General features: G+C 49.5%; 4 protein-coding genes across 4 annotated transcripts; 2 read left to right on the top strand and 2 right to left on the bottom strand.

Moving 5' to 3' along the window:
• The first annotated feature begins 257 nt into the window (after positions 1–257).
• F4807DRAFT_285381 (uncharacterized protein) lies at positions 258–1,939 on the top strand. Its single transcript, XM_047994740.1, has 5 exons — positions 258–707; positions 801–815; positions 948–1,276; positions 1,336–1,389; positions 1,457–1,939. Exons 1-5 carry the CDS (start codon positions 686–688, stop codon positions 1,622–1,624), a joined length of 588 nt encoding a protein of 195 aa, XP_047849973.1. The 5' UTR covers positions 258–685; the 3' UTR covers positions 1,625–1,939.
• Positions 1,940–2,526: 587 nt separating this feature from the next.
• F4807DRAFT_285429 (uncharacterized protein) lies at positions 2,527–4,521 on the bottom strand. The gene is made up of 3 exons (XM_047994741.1): positions 4,395–4,521; positions 3,029–4,268; positions 2,527–2,972 (listed from the first exon to the last, which is right to left on the bottom strand). Exons 2-3 carry the CDS (start codon positions 4,266–4,268, stop codon positions 2,812–2,814), a joined length of 1,401 nt encoding a protein of 466 aa, XP_047849972.1. The 5' UTR covers positions 4,395–4,521; the 3' UTR covers positions 2,527–2,811.
• Positions 4,522–10,329: 5,808 nt separating this feature from the next.
• Positions 10,330–12,822, bottom strand: F4807DRAFT_285371 (uncharacterized protein). The gene is made up of 3 exons (XM_047994739.1): positions 12,506–12,822; positions 12,397–12,445; positions 10,330–12,327 (listed from the first exon to the last, which is right to left on the bottom strand). The coding sequence occupies exons 1-3, from the start codon at positions 12,565–12,567 to the stop codon at positions 10,492–10,494; spliced, it is 1,947 nt and encodes a 648-aa protein (XP_047849971.1). The 5' UTR covers positions 12,568–12,822; the 3' UTR covers positions 10,330–10,491.
• A 2,848-nt stretch (positions 12,823–15,670) lies between these two features.
• On the top strand, positions 15,671–16,865 carry F4807DRAFT_454024 (uncharacterized protein; the record flags this gene model as incomplete). The annotated part of the gene is made up of 3 exons (XM_048000527.1): positions 15,671–15,798; positions 15,857–16,325; positions 16,377–16,865. The coding sequence occupies 3 exons, from the start codon at positions 15,671–15,673 to the stop codon at positions 16,863–16,865; spliced, it is 1,086 nt and encodes a 361-aa protein (XP_047849970.1).
• Between the last annotated feature and the right edge of the window lie 556 nt (positions 16,866–17,421).

The raw sequence follows: 17,421 nt of genomic DNA, 5'->3' as shown, positions 1-17,421 counted from the left end.
CCCACCCCTGGAGTCACTTAACCCAGGTATGCAACACTTGACTGTAGCGGCACTAGTAGGTATGCTCCCGCAATGAGGATACACTGGATCTTATTACCTCCAATATTGAGAAGCGTCAGGGATCAAATGTTACTCCCTAGAAATTGCTCGCGATTTAATATTTGTAAATTTGAATTAGGTAATCAATACATACCGTGACCTACATAGTATGTAATTGTGTTACCAAGATCATAAAACAGGTTATCACACCTCCACCAAGACGCTCCTCTTGGAAGTTTCACCTGCCAATATCCCTGCTTCTTACTTACTATTAATACAAAGGACTAACTTTCATGCAATTATGAGAAATAAACCTAAAAACAAGAGAGGCAAGTTAGTGACTAAGGGGTTATTTAAGCCCCGATTGCACATACTACCCGTTAACGTCTGGCGATCTTTGGGAGGCCCCAAACACCCCGCACACGTCATCGTCCAATAGACCTGTTAGCGCTCAGCTGGGCTTGCTAGAGCTGTGACGCAGGCGTCTCGGCTCTGAGACTAGATAAACGTTTTGTCTCTCGTGTCTACATAAGCCTCTAATTCCACGTTTCTACCTCCTTAGCAAAGACATTCCAGATTATTGCTTTTTTCCTTCAACTCTTGAACGCCGCAATCAATTAGTTCCCTTGAAATCCATATCATCATCATGAGCTACGAGAGACAGCAAGGTAAGCTTGGCGGTACCGCCCCGCACCCTACCACCGATCCCCTCGGCGCAGATCAGCAGATAGATAGCTAACCGCTTCGCAATGCAACGATAGACTTCGGCGGCAACGGTGAGCATCCCTCATTACATCAACGATGATTAGCCTATAGCTTATCATCACCCCTCTTCACACCTATCTACCTTACCCAACTACCTAAACGGGTACCTAAGCTCTTTTCTAACCCTGGGTCCCCACCTGTAGTCACCCACGGCGGCGCCTACCCCGCAGGCGGCGGGTACCCGCGCGACGACGACGACGACCTTCGCGGGGCCTCGGAGCACGCGAGCCGGCACGCCGGGTCCTCGGGGTCGAGCGACCTATTCTCCAGCCTCCTGGGCAGCCTGACGCAGAAGAAGCACTCGCTAGCTTCCGAGGAAGTGGACGAGGACGACGCGGTGAAGCAGCACAAGAGATTTTTCGGGCGCGGCGACGACGACGATGGTGACGAGGCCGACGATAAGTCTATGGGATCCGCGGCCGCCATGCAGGCGTTAAAGATGTTTAGCGGCGGGCAGAGCGGCAGTTCGCACGTATGAAATCACGATGTAGCAGGGCTGTTTTATGAGACTAGAAGCTAACTGATCTCCAGGAGAGCAACAGCCAGAGCGCGTTTGTAGGACTTGCTATGGCTGAGGCTAGCAAGGTATGTGCAAGACATATTACATTTCACTTAGTCTACTGATGAAACAATTCTAAACAACTACCCGCAGCTCTTCGATCAGAAGGCCTCTCAAGGCAAGGTCTCGAGCGACAGCAGCAAGGAATCCGCCGTCATGAAGGCCGGCGAGATGGCTCTCAAAATGTACCTAAAGAGCAACGGCAGCGGCGGTTCGTCGTCAAGCTCCGGTCTTCTCGGCCTGGCGTCCAAGTTCCTCTAATCAAATCGCCTAAACCTCTCAACTTTTCCAAAACGCGATCGTGTTAGGTCGAACGACGGGATTAGGTGGAATTTTGCAGAAGAATGTGTACCGCTATGAGATTATGGGAGAAGCACACTAGGTAGCTCCCTAAACCTAGCCGGCTAGGCCCCCTATAAAATCCAACAAAAATATTTCACAAATTAACCTCTCTTGGAACTCCCAAAGTGAAGTTACTGCTGTCTTTGTCCCTATTCCTGTCAATATCTCATGCGTGAATATCCAACTCGGTAAGAGTCAAATCATCGAGATCGTGTAACGCGGGCCGCTCCCACCTCGCACGAATTCCGCCGAGAACAAGGCCTAGGCCGGCGAATGAATCGCCTCCGCAATCTACGCCCGACCAACCGAGAGTTCGCAAAAAGATGAGCTAGGAAACCGGGTATAATTCCGTGTCGTCGCGCATCTGCCGCTACTCGGTGTTACCGTTGCTACGCCACGGAGTATGAACCGGGGTAGCGAGATTAGATGAGATGCCGAAAAAGGGGTAATTTCGGCGTGGTCTAACATTCGTAGGCCCAAGATGATGAGTTGGTACGGGAATTGTCCACCTAGGCTTATATAAGCGTTGATGCCCATACTGATGAAGCCTTATTTCGAGATGTATATCATCTCAAGGCGCAATAGGCCAGAAACCGATGTAATAGTTGAAGCATTCGTTATAGTAGCAGCAAACATTAGGTAATGGCTAATTAAGTGTAGTACGTAAGGAAATCGCATCCTCTTGTCAACACCCTCTTCAGCCGGACGAGTCAGCCGAAAAGAAAAAGAAAAAAACACCTCATTATCATTCTTGTTGCCTTCCTCATGATATATCGTATACATTCATCTAATAAACCCGAGCCACACCCATTTTGTTGCCTGTGAGATATTCCCGTGAAAAGCCCAGCCAAGCCGTATTCCTTTCCCAGGTATCTCGAGGAATCGAAGGAAGATGTAAAAGTAGGCCATGTGTATTAGCCCACCCGTAGAACCCGACGCACCGTATTTTAGTCCTAACACCATGCCTAGCCCGATAGATTTGTAATATTTCATAGCATAAAGCACATCGTCTACCTCAGGAAAATTCCTATACGCCTTACACCCACCAAGGTCTGTCTATACACCGGTTATACTTGGTATGACAACCGCTCGAACTGTAGGGAAATTCAGTGTTGATCCACTACCATATGTGGTGGACCTGCATTGCTCGCGTGACCTCCGCTGGCATTCTTCTTCTTTTCTTTCTTGGCCCAGCGAAGACCGCAAGCGTTGCAAAGAGTTTTAGGACCTGATGGCCCTTTTCTCCATTCGGGAGAATCCAATGTGCCTGTACCAAGTGTGAGCAAGATAACCTGCGGGGCATACGTAATTTGCTATACGCACCGCAGTCAGTGCAGACATATTCCTCTGCCACTTTCAGCTTTTTCTTCTTCTCTCCTGTCCTGGGGTCTCTGTCGATCGGGATCGCAATGCCAACATCACCCTTAATTAGAGTTGGGCTAGAATTTCCGGTGGTGATGCCCCGGCTACGCTCTCCCTCGACATATCTCAGACCGGTCAACATTTCGATCGTGTCGGTGTGTGAGGCACCCTCGTATCTCGCCATCTTATCGCGAATAGAGTCGGGTCGGTTACCTGCAGTAACACCTTCGAGATTTTCCCTTGTCAATGCCACATTGAGCGGGGTCGGTCTTTCGGGAGGCGGCATAGCTTGAGAGTCTATAGGTTGGTTGAACACTGCAGGACTCTGAGAGGACGTCAACATAGTATCCTCTGATGCGGCGATGTCTGATCGGCCCTCTTGACTCGCAAGCCAGCTTTGCTGAGAGGCTTCCTCCTCTTCTTCTTCTCTCCGAAGCTCCGCGATTCGGCGTCTTAACCGCTCATTTTCTATCTTGTGTTCGAGAAACGAATCCAGCAACGATGCATTCTTGGTTGGATACGGTCGCGACATCATAAAAACTGCTTGACAGAACGGAGATTGGTTCTCTGGGTTCGGCGCGAACTTGGCTGCGGCGATATGGGCATGTCCAACAGATTCGAATATGGCGTAGGTACTGTCTTTCTTTTTCAGGCGATAGAACATACGTAGTGGATTCCCGGTAGCTATAGATTCGTTCATATCAGAAGTAAATGTCCCAACATCATCAGGATGGATTAGATCCTTGACAAATCGGTCGATGAGCTCATCAGATTCATAACCAGTCAAGGACGTAACACTGGGCGATGCATATTTAATTCTTCCATGCGCATCTAAAATCTGCAAAAAGTCTTTGAGCTCCTCGACAACCTTTGCAGGCCAATTCCTCCTCTTGGTAAACTCGGTCAAAGTGCTACCTCCCTGTACAGTAGTTGTAGGCTGTGCGGGAGCAGGGAAGCTCGGCGTCAGTCCCGTCGGTGGCGGCGGAACCGGACTGTCGCCTGCGTTAGGTGCAAATTGTGCAGCGTCATTTGGGATGAGCACGGCCTGAGAATTTGCAGTGGCCGGGATGGGTGGGAATTGCTGCGGCGGAGCAGCTGTCATATCGTTAAGACCATCGAGATTCATTTGCATGGTATCGAAGTTTGTGAACATGGAACCATCATAGAGCGCCATCATGTCGTTCTGATCGGCGGTTGTCATCTGATGCAAAGCTCGTGATTAGTCCGACGTGGACGTGGGGAATGAAATACAAAGCCAAGAGCTAGTGACATGTCCAGGACTCGAGATGCTTGAGGTGCTTAAGGTGGATGAGTGTTGAGTGCATACTATCACTCACCGGATTCATTGTAGCCGGCGCAGTAAAGTCGAAGATGTTATTGGGATTCCGTTGTCCGTGGTCCATGATGGCGGTGGTGGGTCGCGGCGGCGACGACGGCGCAAGCTTGGAGCTGATCTAGAATCAAATGCGACGTAGCGGGAGTTCAGATGAGACTTGCTTAAGACCTCGAATGGATGGAGCTCCGGCCTCTGCAGAGAGAGCATCTGGTCTAGCCGAGCCAGATGAGGGGCAATCAAATTAATTAAAAAGTTTTCCCAATCAGCTTGAAACGAAAAACGAAAAATGAAAATGATGGAAGGGAGAGAGGAGAGAGGGAAGATAGTGGAAGCTTCATCAAGCCGATGACGATTATGGTGTTGATACAGGTAGTTATTATACCTAGGTAGTTGATATGAGGAGCTGAAAGGTCCAAGGTTTGAAGGTGGGATGTAATATGAAGGAATTGATATGTAAATTGATAAAGGGGCAAGGGCAATATCGAAGAAAACGGACTCGGGGATGGGATTTCACTTTCTCGATTAACAAAATGGATTACCGTATGACCTAACTTGTACTTGTACATTCAAGGAAGGTGAATTCGCCCAAGTTTTCGCCTTCCTTACGTACATCCATCGTACTTACCCACTTGCAGTACCTCGATACGCCCAAGGGCCAAGTCGATCTGGAAGAATGGCAGCATGCTGGGCGATCGCTTCGTTGGAACGGCTCTTATTTGCACGATACCATCCGATACCTTTCCTCTTTTGCTCTCTTACATATATCCCACGAATGGGGAATTTCTCGATATGGGTTTAGATCCATGAGACTTAAGATACCGGACTATAGCAAGTACCGATACTTATGTATTTAGTATAAAACTTAGTCACAGTCCCATATTATGACATTTTATTATGTTTATGATGGTATGCAATTATCTGGGAAGGCAATACCTCCAGTTCGCTCAAGTAACCGTGGGCCAGCAAGTGCACCTACAGTTACCAAGAGGGCGGATGTAGGAGTTTTCCCCGGTGGTGGTGGCCTAACATTAGCAGCTAAGTTTAGGCAGCTGCACCCTGCAGGTACTAGTTGCCATAGGTACCTGGGTACAGGTTTGCGGGCGCGTTTTCCCCTCCAAAAGTTGCGATCAAGACGCGTTCCATTTTACTTTTACGATTTACAACATTCAATTAACAAAGCCGAGAGGCAACTTTCACCTTGCAAACGAATCAACAGGGCAACCCCCACCGCAAACCTACTACCTGAATACAGAACCGTCTCTACTTAATTACGACTATTCCACCACAACGTGAATTGTATCAACCTCATATTATGGGACGATTGCATCTCAGTCCAATACTACCAGGACTCTGATTCGTCACCATGTCTAAGATTGACAAGCTATCCATCTTGGGCGTTCGGTCCTTCAGCCCGAACGACAGACAGACCATACAGTTCCATACTCCTCTGACTCTGATCGTCGGATACAATGGTTCTGGTAAAACCACTATAATCGAGTGCCTTAAATATGCCACCACTGGTGATCTTCCCCCCAACAGCAAGGGAGGAGCTTTTATCCACGACCCTAAGCTATGTGGAGAGCGTGAAGTCTTAGCACAGGTCAAGCTCAAGTTCAACGTCCCACCCGAGACTACCTACGTTGTCACCCGTAACCTACAGCTCACCGTAAAGAAGACTGCGAGATCCCAAAAGACGCTTGATGGGACTCTTCTTACTAACCATGCGGGAGAGAAAGGCTCGGCATCTTCCCGAGTTATCGATCTCGACAAAGCTGTTCCTATGGCCCTAGGAGTTGCTCCCGCTATCCTCGACTCTGTTATCTTCTGCCACCAAGACGAATCATTGTGGCCTATGAGCGAGCCGTCGGCTCTGAAGAAACGATTCGATGAGATATTCGAGGCCATGAAGTACACTAAGGCAATTGATAACCTCAAAATGCTGAAGAAGAAGCAAGGAGAAGATTTGCAGAAATTGAAGATCCGAGAGAGTCAAGAGAAAGTTAACAAGGATAAGGCGGAGAAAAGTGAGAAGCATGCGCGAGAATTAGAGGCGGAGATAGCAGTACTACGGGACAAATTTAAGGAAACCAAAGAAGAGAAGAAAGTAGCTGATCAGAACGCTCTTGAGATGCACCAACAGGCGAACAGTTTTCTCAACATCGTCAACGAATTGGAGAGTAACAGGCGCGAACTTGGTTATCTCCAGCAAAAGTTGGAAGAGACAAGATCCAGAATGGACGAGATGCATGAATCCGACGATTGGCTTCAAGATACTCTAGCGCAGTACGATGACCGAGTGGCTAGACATGAACGTGATCTCGAGGAAAATATCAAGCAATATGGCCAGTACCAAAAGGATCTGTCGAAATCCCGTCGAGATATGGATGAGAAATTAGCAGAACGAGGCATGCGCCAATCCGACCAAGCAAAATACGAACGTCAGCTCACCTCGCGCGTCGACCAAATCCACCAAGCAGCTCAATCACATAGTATTCGTGGTTTCGATGGAGATTTGGATGACCGTAAAGTTCGGGCCTTCCAGGAACGGATTCAAAAGCTGTTGGCGGACAAGAAGCGCGAACTTGAAAGCTTACAGTCGGAAAATGCCGAGGAGCTGGACAACAAAAGAGCCGCAATCGTCAACTTGGAAAGCCAGAAGAATCGCCATGGCCAGAGCCGTGTTATTGCAAGGCAAGAAATCAACAAGATAGAGAGGCGAATTGCAGCCCTACAAAAAGACCTCAACTCAGTACAAGTTGACGAAGGTAGTAAGGCTCTACTCGACTCTTCGTTCAAAGATGTGGAGAAGCGGCTTGGAGAAGCCACCCAAGATTTGCAGAATTCAGACTTCGATGCCAAACTTCAGCAGGAGGAAACCAAGCTACAGCAACTTGAGGCGGAGAACAGTAGACTTGGTCGCGAGCTTGTGGAGTCCACGAGACTCCTTGCTGATCGAGCCCAACTCGATGTCCGCAAGACAGAGTTGATTGAGAAGAAGCGAAAGTTAGACACGCTTACTAACACATGGAACGACAAGATGTCTGGCATGATTGGAAGCTCATGGCAACCCTCTACCATCGACCGCGAGTTTCAAAAAACGTTACAGCTAAAGACACAAGCTTATGAAGAGGCAGCCCGAAACCGCGACGATATTGCTCAGCAACTCAAACAAATACAATACACATTATCGAATTCCCAAGAGAAGGCTAAGAAGCGCAATGAAGAGATAGACCGATGCAAATCTGCAGTTCTTGATGCGCTTAAAAAGGCAGACCCTACCACCGAGCCAACAGTAGATAAATTACCTAAAGAAATGGAACGTCTCGAGGGCGAGATCCTCACGTTGGAAACAGATATTGCTCTGTTCGACCATTTGAAGAGTTACTATCAGGAATGTGAAAAAGTACTGAACAGACAAAACCGATGCAAATTATGTGATCGTGCCTTCGTCGATGCAAACGACAAGTCACGATTAGTTAGGAAAATCAAGGAAGCTCTCCAGGACGATAAAAAGGAGGATCTACAATCTGACTTGGCCGAGTTTGAGCAACTATTGGGGAACCTCCGAACGGTTCGTCCAAAAAGGGAATCATATCTTCGACTCATGTCGGAGAAGGAGGAGTCTGACAGAGAGATCCGAGTGGCCAAGGAGAGAGAAGAAAGCATGGTGCAACGTGTTGAGGAGATGGATGAACTTGTCCGAGGGAGATTAGAGGAAAAGCAAGACCTAGAGTCAATGAGCAAGACAGTACACAACATCTCCCAGACATACAACGAAATCGAGGAAGCCGAAGCTCAAGTGGAGAGAATCATGTCTCAACAACAATCGAGCGGCGCTGTTCGAAGCACTCACGAAATTCACGAACTGCAGGACAGATGTGCTGAGCAGATGAGGGCAATGAAGAATGATATTTCTAAAATGTCTATTGATAAACAGCGCGTACGGGACCTAATAAACTCACTTGAGCTTGAGCGGAGTCGATTAAGCAACAGAATCAACGACGCAGCCCGGCAGCTTGAGAAAAAGAAAGGCTTCCAAGATCAGATTCAGGCTCAGAAGGAGGATATAAGCAAACAAAAAGAGGCCATCCAGGAAGCAGATAAGGAATTAGGGTTAATTGAACCCGAGATCTCTAAAGCGAAAACCATCCGAGATGACACTCAACAGAGGGGACGTGCCAAAGAGAAGAAAATTGCCGATGAGCGAGATGGACTTGCAGCCTCGGTGAGTGAGCTCAAGCTAGTCAATGGCGATATTGAAGATTATCTTGCTCGTGGCGGACCATCGCTCCTTGCTGCGACGGAGCGGGCAATACAAACCCTCGACAATAGCATTAAACATATCGAGAAGGATATGAATGACCTAACAGCACGAACCAACAAAATCAAGGAGGAAATTAGCAACAGCGAAAGTAGAAGAAAGAATATCGTCGACAATCTTTCCTATCGTAAGACTCTCCGGGATATCGAGAAATTCAGGCGGAATATTGAAGAGCTCGAGTCTCGTAACGCAAACGAAGACTACGAACGGCTTGACCAAGAAGCCAGAAATTGGGAGTCGCGAAGCCATTTATTGAACGCAGAGATTGGTTCCCTTAAAGGGCAGATGATGAGCAAAGACGGTGAGCTAGCACGATTGCTCGAAGAATGGGAGCTCTACTACAAAAACGCGGCCCTGCAGTACCGCGAAATTCATATCAAGGTAGAGGCGACTAAGGCGGCGATCGAGGATGTAGGCAAGTACGGCACGGCGCTCGGCAACGCCATCATGCGATACCATGCGCTGAAGATGGAGGAGGTGAATCGAATTGCGGGCGAGCTATGGCAGAGCACGTACCAAGGCACCGACATAGACACGATTCTAATCAAGTCGGATAGCGAGGTTACGACGGGCCGTAGCTCATACAACTACCGCGTGTGCATGGTCAAGCAGGACACGGAGATGGACATGCGAGGAAGATGCTCAGCTGGCCAAAAGGTGCTGGCGAGCATCATTATCCGACTAGCCCTAGCCGAATCGTTCGGCATCGGCTGCGGGCTCATTGCTCTCGACGAGCCCACCACAAATCTCGACCGGGACAACATCCGCAGTCTCGCCGAGAGCCTACACGCCATCATCCAAGCTCGTAAGGCCCAGGCCAACTTTCAGCTCATCGTCATCACCCACGACGAGGAGTTCCTGCGGCACATGCGGTGCTCGGACTTCTGCGACTACTTCTACCGCGTCAAGCGCGACGACAAGCAAAACAGCATGATCGAGCGCGAGAATATCTCCACGGTCGTCTAAAAAACGGAGAGGATAGGAAACTGGGATTGTCGGGGATAGCTCATGATGAATGGTTATGAAATATGGCTTTTCCCTTAATTTCAGAGTGCTGTCTCCTTGGCTAGACGCGTAGTATGGCGTTTTACTTCCTCGCTCTTGCGATTCGAGGAACTCTCTGCAGGCGCTATCCGAGTGCAAAACAGCTAGGGAATCTGGGAATGAGCGGATGAAAAGATACATCCACCTACTATGTTACGGTTGATTTTGATGAACTGTCTTGGTATTCGGTAGAGGCCTAATCTTCTTGGACTCTATCCTGTCTTAGTGTGTACCCCTATTTTAGGTAGATACGTACGCATTCATAAGACGTAATATGACGATATACGCAACATTGACAGTCTTATTGATTACCTGTAATTGTAAATGTCCCATACTGATAATAACGCTGAAGTCCATGTTTAACACCGCGAACAAACATCAAGAGTTACATAGAGGTTAGGAGGTAAGTATATCATAATGCAGCATTCATTCATACCAACTATCCTATAGCACGGGACTCGAGTTAATAATATCTGTCTTCCCCCTTCCCCACCCGTCTTGTCTTTCTCGTCTTGTCTCCATGCTTGGTATCACTTATCACTACACATACAGAGTTTCAGTTCCGCTTCCGAAGCAGCCGACGGAAGAAAAAAAAAAACATACGCCGACAATCCCGACTCCCCATCCTCGATCATTCAAGCTAGGATCTTGAAAAAACCCTTACTATCTCAAGTAACCCTACTCTTTCTTCCCCTCTCGTACGCGAAAAAGGAGAGTAGGTCGCTAACCCCCTCCCTTCTCAGCCTGGCCCTCGGCGGCCTCCTTGCCGTCGGTAGAAGTATCCATCGCCGTATCCTCAGCAGCCGCCTTCCCCTTTCCCTCCACAGCTCCTCCCCCTTCCTTAACCCTCTTCACACCACCCGCGTCCAACTCATCCTCCGCTTCGCGTTTAGGCGTCGAGCTCCTGCTCCGGCTCTTCCTCGCGCTCGTTTCCCCTCCTTGTCCCTGTCCCTGTCCCTGCGCTTGCGAGACCTCGACATCCATCTTATCCTCGTCTGGCTTCGTCGTCGGGGGGCTCTTGCTAGCGCCGCGCTTGCGGCCCACCGCGGCCTCGATGTCGATGCCTTGCATCTCGACGCCGCCGGGCCCGCCAACCGTCGACGAGGTGCTGCTGCTGCTGCCGTGCTGCGGACCCATGTCCTCGGGGCCGATCTCTTCCGGTCCGCGGGCGTGCGGCTTTTCTTCCTCGGATCCGGCGATGGAGCCGACGGGGGCATCGGCGTCGACGGGATTAGGGTTAGGTTGGGAAATTGCGGTAGTTCCAGCTCCAGCTCCAGCCGCACCGCTACCGTTACCGTTACCATTACCATTACCAACGTTCGCGGACGACGCAGAAGAAGCAGCATTTTCGACCTCAGCAGCCGTAGGAGGCGAAACCGACTTCCGATCCGCCTCAGCACCCTGCCCTTGCGCTTGCCCTGCTTGTCCCCCTTGCACTTGCGCCCCACCGCCCGCCGCAGAACCCGAAGGCACCGCCTCGCTAGTCGGAGAAGCAGAAGCGCGCCTGTGGACCTGCGCATGCGGGTTAGCGCTGTGCACGTGGTGGCTAGGCACGAGCTGGCTGACGGGCACGACGCCGGCGCGCTGCTCCTGCCTAAGCAGCTCGCCCTGTGTGACGCCGACGCCGCGCGCGCCCATGGACGGGATCCCGTTGACGCTGACGCTGACCGTCTCGATCGAGCCCACGCCGTTGGGGCCGTCGATCGTCTCCGTGCTCTCCGTCCGTACCTCGCCTTCCAGGTCGTTGCCTCCTCCCATCGCTCCTCCCGCGCCGCCCATCGAGGAAGAACCGCCCGCGCCCGCGTTGCCTTGTCCTCCTCCTCCACTTCCTGCCCCGCCGCCGCCGCCTCCTGCGGAATTGGGACTGCGTTGCCCGGGCGTGTTGAGTGCGGATGACGGGCCCCCGATGCCGTGGTGGTTCGGCTGCAGCCAGGGAATCGGTGTTAGCAAGGCGCCGCCGAGCGCCTCGTCGCTACCTGGCGTGGCCCAGGGGGACGGCGCGGCGAGCGCGTCGGTGAGTCCGTTGGAGAGGAGCGAGCCGCTTTTCATGTCCGGGATGGCTGGGGGTAGGGGGTAGATGTTCAAACCGGACGTCACGTGGACGACGCGGTCGAGGGCGTGCAGGTACGTCGGCAGCGAGCGGTAGTGGTGCTTCGGCGCGATGACGAGCTCGGACAGCCGCTGCAGCGTGTGCGGCGGGTACTTCGGGAACGTGGTTTGCAGGGTCGAGGTTATCTCGGTGAGCATGGAGGTTATTTGCTGGGGCAGCGTGCCAGGCGGCGGGGGAGCGGCTGCTGCTGCTGCCGGTGCAGATGCAGCTTGGGCCGGGGCCGGGGCGGATGTAGGAGGCGGTTGAACGCGTGGGGCTATGGGGGTGTTTTCTTTGTTATCTTGGGAGGAGTTGGAGCTGGTGGGTTCTAGGGGCGATGACGGGAGCGGCGACAGGAAGTTCTCTGTCGATTCCGAATCTGTTTGCGTCTGAGGCGGTGGTATGGATGATGGTATGATAGTGGCTGCCGGAGGCGGCAGGTTAGGTATTGGGAATTCATGACGCGCGACCTATTTCCCATTGTCTGTTAACATCGGATTGATAGTAGATTAGATCTCTTGGATATACTCCTCACTAACCCTTTCTATTCGTGAGATTATTCGTGGTAGTAGAGCCGGCCAGACAGAACTAAGATAACAGTCATGTCAGCAACAGCGGAATTGGAATAGCAGCGATTGGTATTCTTACTAGTCGATCTGTCCGCCATTCGCGATATTACGCAAGATATCTTCCTCCTCAATCTCCATCATGTTGGGCGGTTTAAGAGCTGCGTCGTATAAATTATTACCGTGTGGTGATGCCGCAATCGCGTTTTCGCTGGAGCTTCTTTTTTTTGACGTAGTTGTTGCGCCTAAGCGCGTTTGCACGGTTCGGCGTGGGTTCCACAATTGATTACCTTAACAGCTTAATTGCCAGTACCTTGGTACCTTCCTCGGTCCGGCACTGGACTGCCAGGTGCTGGGTAACTTGTGGCGGTGCATATTGGACAAAGTTGGGATCTCGTCCCACCAGTTTCAGTTTTATTACATAATAATTTAGCTGATGACTTTCCAGTCCTTTTTAGTTTAATAGGCAATGTTATGAGATTATAATACTATCCAATAACTTTCTCGATTATTGTCAGATCTATAGATCTAGCTCTTATGCAGTATCTCGACTGGCATTTGTTTGTGTTTCACGACTGCAAGTCGGATTAGGCCGCGGACAACCAGCTTCCATTATGAGTTTACCACGTGCTATAAACAGAACCACTTACTTAAATGGAGAGAGCTACCTATTCTGGTAGAGGTTTGCGAACCAAGTTTATGCCCTATTATTGCGATAAGAAAATGCGACGGGAAGACGATAAGAGCGACCTTAGCATAGTGCTGGCCAAGTTGACAGATCGAATATCTTGCCTCAGATATCCCCTTCTGGAATCTGGTTTCAAAGCCCTCGAGTCAGGGATGTTTCAGGTTTGTAGTTGCATTCGCCCTAATTCTCTTAGATACTGAATAACGAGACAGCATATAGACGTCCAGATAACTTGGCTCATATATCTAAGTAAGCTCCAAGGCGAATGACATAATAGTAAGTCTCGGTCTACTGTAAAATCCAGAAATTCGAGAGCATTAGACGTCGACATGACGACCGTTGTAAAGCATCTAAGTGGCTGAGCAAAACCTTGGCATGAGTAGCATGGGCTCTGCCCTGTCTGCCTTGCCTGGTCATGGATTCTTCCGCAGGGTGGGGATCTTGGTGGGCTGAAAAGACCCTTCTGCGTCTCGAATACCTAGCCTACGGGTATTGTGACTCGTTACATAATGTCCCCAGGGGGTGTAATAAACGGGGATATGCAACACAATTCAGTCGAATAAGAACTTCCCTTTCGCTCGCTCAGACATTATGGAAAAAGTATCGGATTTGAAAACCGTAAAGTAGAACATCTAGTAACAGGAACAGTGCCCAAGGCGGAAAGATTGACGCTGTCAAAAGAACTGTTTTAAATATAGAAACAGCGGAGGCCGACTAGGTACAATACATACTACGTAGTATGCTAAGTTGGCTCCTGGGCAGTTGGAAGTTATGGAGACTTTCTGCATGTCTGCAGGTTGAATCGACTTCTAACCCGGTCAAGATCAGCCGCATTACGGGGTATTTAGCAGTTACATACCACTATTAAAGTCTCGTCGCTAAGCAAGCTGAAAATATGTTGGCGTACATACTCGAGGCTGCTGACGATAAAATCTGCAGAAGTCCGAGGTCATCAATTACAAGATAAGATATGCAGAATTAACATGTCCGAGGCTCCGAGGGCGGCCTCTAATTGAAATGGCTGAATTGTTTCCGTATATTGAGAAAGTGCCCAGAGCGGCCCTGGGCGTCCCATAATTCGTATTGAGGTAAGATGAGAGATGACGAACGCCAGATGATGGGCAGAATGGGGTGCTTTGGAGCGGTGCAGGCGGTGGTGGCTGTACTTCATGTTACGATGTACCTTCCAGGGACCCTCCAGGCCTAAAGGAAAGAAATTCGGAGCCAACTTAGAAGTAGAGTCCGATAGCCTCACGCTAAGGTTTTAGCTTGTACACTAACAAACGCTACCGTTGAGTCCTACCGTCCCAGTGGAAGTCCTGATCCACGCGAAAACCCCAGTTCGCATGTCAGCACTGCCCATCCTGCCCATCAAGTAAAAGACCCATTGAATGCACCTTCCTTCATCCTGGTCCCTTCAACTTCCCCGTCAGCAGATTTCCATTTTGAACATTTCGAACCAAACTTCGGAAGGTGGAAAAGAGAAAGGAAAAAAAATTACCTAGGACAAACTCAATTCTCCATTTCATTTGAGCAAAAACAACTTCAACTAAACAAACGCGTCTTCCTTCTTTTCACGAATAGTCCTCTCACTCTATTCACCGATCTGGTTATTTTCTTGTGTAAGTCAACATAGTCTAACGTCCCGCATTGCTTGGCCTGCAGAAGCAGACCACTGGTACTTCCCCTAACTGCGCCGTCGATTCGCTATACGAGGCATCTTGACAACCTGATTACCCTTTTTTTGCCGCTCGCTACAACACTATACCACCACATATCACCACACATCTCGCATCAAATCTGCATGCGCCACAAGGGAACTCAAACAATTCCCAAGAGATTTCTTTTTCGAGCGCAGATTCAAGACGTGAAAGGCAGCCCAAGTAACTCAGCCTAGCAGTCTAGGCCGGCCAGACCCGAGTCACACCCCCTGGTTCATCCTCGTCACGGATCAAACCCATCGGTCTGTTTCAGCCAGCCCAGCACGTTGAAATCCCCAATCGACCTGGTCAGCAGCAATTAACAATCTAACAACCATTCACTCCATTCTCATCAACAAACCGTTCATCAACCTCTTGTTTGTGCCATACGAAATACAGTACAATGTCATCGTATTTTGACGCTGACCACTTCTACCAGTCTTAGAGTAATACCTTCGTCCGCAAAACACCAATCCGCCTTCTTTGTCTCCTTGCGCACCATCTCTCTATCTTCGCACCCCGCCGACTACGCTCCGTACCTATTATTTAAGGCAGGTGGAAAGAATAGTACAGATCGCCGAGACAAGAAATTGGGGTATCCAACCGCAGTGTGACAACAGCATTTGCCAGTACTAAATTTCGACTATTTCTATTCGCGCTCGACATTCGATTCGACTCCTCCTTAAGTGAGGAGTCCAGCACCATCAATCTGGCGTTCAATCGAGATTCTCAATCATTCCTGGCTGGGGACTCGGCGGGTTTCCGGCAGATCCCCTCTAATCAATCCTTCCATCAGCCGCAGCAAGAATACGCTCAGTACCCGCAGGCTGAGTTTCATTCTCACTACGAAGACACAAACATGGCGTCCAAAAGTAAACGGGCAAGCAGCGTAGCGAAATCTACTGGCGAGATATTCACTAGGAAATGGCCGCGTCTATTCTTCATCGTCGCTGCCTTGCAGGCCATCATTTGCATCGCATTTGAGTCGTAAGTTACAACCGCTCAGTATACCTTAAAGCGAGATACTAATAACAAATGATTTCAGATATACTTTCTCTCAGTTCCAAACTGGTCTAAAGGATATGACCGACGCAGATTGGGGTGCGAACAAGGAAGATGGCCAAGCTCAAACCAAGACTATTCCCACTTTCTTGGGCTTGTTGATGCTTGCCTTCATTTACGACATCGTGCTGGTTTGGGATGCGCTTCGCATGAAGAATACAATTCAGATTATTGGTCTGTGTATCGCGAATCTGGCTTTCCTCGTCTACAGCGCCCTACAAATAGACCAGATCCACGTCGCCATCACCAGACTGATAAGCTACAACGCTTTCAACAACCTTGACATTTGGTCCGAGGTTCAAGGCGAGCTGATCGCTATTCCGTGCATCATCTCGCTCGTTAGTGTTCTTCTCAGTTTTATTGCCTGGAAGCTGTACCAAGAATTCGCTTGGGATATCCTGAAGCATATAGGAGCTGACTACAGGATGAAGAAGCGATACTTGCACTACCAGGTTTGTCTATATTACTCTAGTCCTCGTTTTCAAAGCTAATGACTCCAACAGGTCTACATCGCACTCTTGAAATTCGATTTCTTCTTCTTTGTCGGCTTCACGATTCAATTCCTAGTCGTCGTTGGTGGCAAGACCACTACCGAATTCATATTAACAGCTATCGCCATTCCCGTTACCATTATCATCCTTCTCTGTGCCGCATGGTTTACTCGACGCGAATGGAAGCTCGGCATGGTAGTCGTCATGATACTCTATCTCGGTGGTCTCACATACTTCATCTATAAGCTAGCACGAATCTACGACCCGAAAGAAGCCCAGTTCTACATGCCTGTCCGCAAGTCGCTGACGGCATTTGCGGTCCTCACCATCATTCTCATTATCCTCACCATTATAAACGGTCTCGTCTGTATGCTCAACTTCGGCGCCGGTCTGAAGCACCACCTAAACACCCCCCGACAAGAAATCGACAAGGACCAAGCCAGCTACTCGATGCACGATGTCAAGCAGCCGCAACTACCAAGTAGAATGACGATCGACTAAGGGGCGCATAGGTGGCATATAGATGTACAGAGCGATACGATTAAACGATATTTCCTTTTTATAGCATCTTCCAGATATCCAATCGAGTGTGGCCCCTTCTCCTAGAATGAGAAGGGGCACGGTTTTCATGGACACAATTCTTTTTCGGCGTTCGGTAATCCAATCTAGGTTCAGTCCTCGAAGGAGTTATAGGACATATTTCTACTTTTTCCCCGAAATCCTTAAACCGTCTTACGAATTCGGTCGATCTGGATAGCATACGCCCAGCTGGGAGAGGCAACGCTATACCACTAACGTAGTAAGGGGAAATACCAAATGGAATACTCCCAGTTCGATACCCTGGGTCAACGGTTGCATAGTAGTTCGAGGTTTCCGTAATTAGAGATGACGGAAATCGGACTTTAAGGACGCGTCATGTAGTTAGTCCGCGGAATGAAAATTGAAATTCTGCAAATGGTATCGAGAGTTTAATCTAATGTTGCTATGTGATTTGGCACTTGCTCCTGACATCGTGAGTTGTCCGGAGTTTGAACACGGAACCGAAGCTCGGAGATAT

Source organism: Annulohypoxylon truncatum (genome assembly GCF_022578515.1).
Source record: "Annulohypoxylon truncatum strain CBS 140777 unplaced genomic scaffold F4807scaffold_43, whole genome shotgun sequence".
NCBI lineage: Eukaryota > Fungi > Ascomycota > Sordariomycetes > Xylariales > Hypoxylaceae > Annulohypoxylon > Annulohypoxylon truncatum.
The sequence above is the reverse complement of the archived record's forward strand: the minus strand, read 5'-3'. Positions and strand labels throughout refer to the sequence as shown.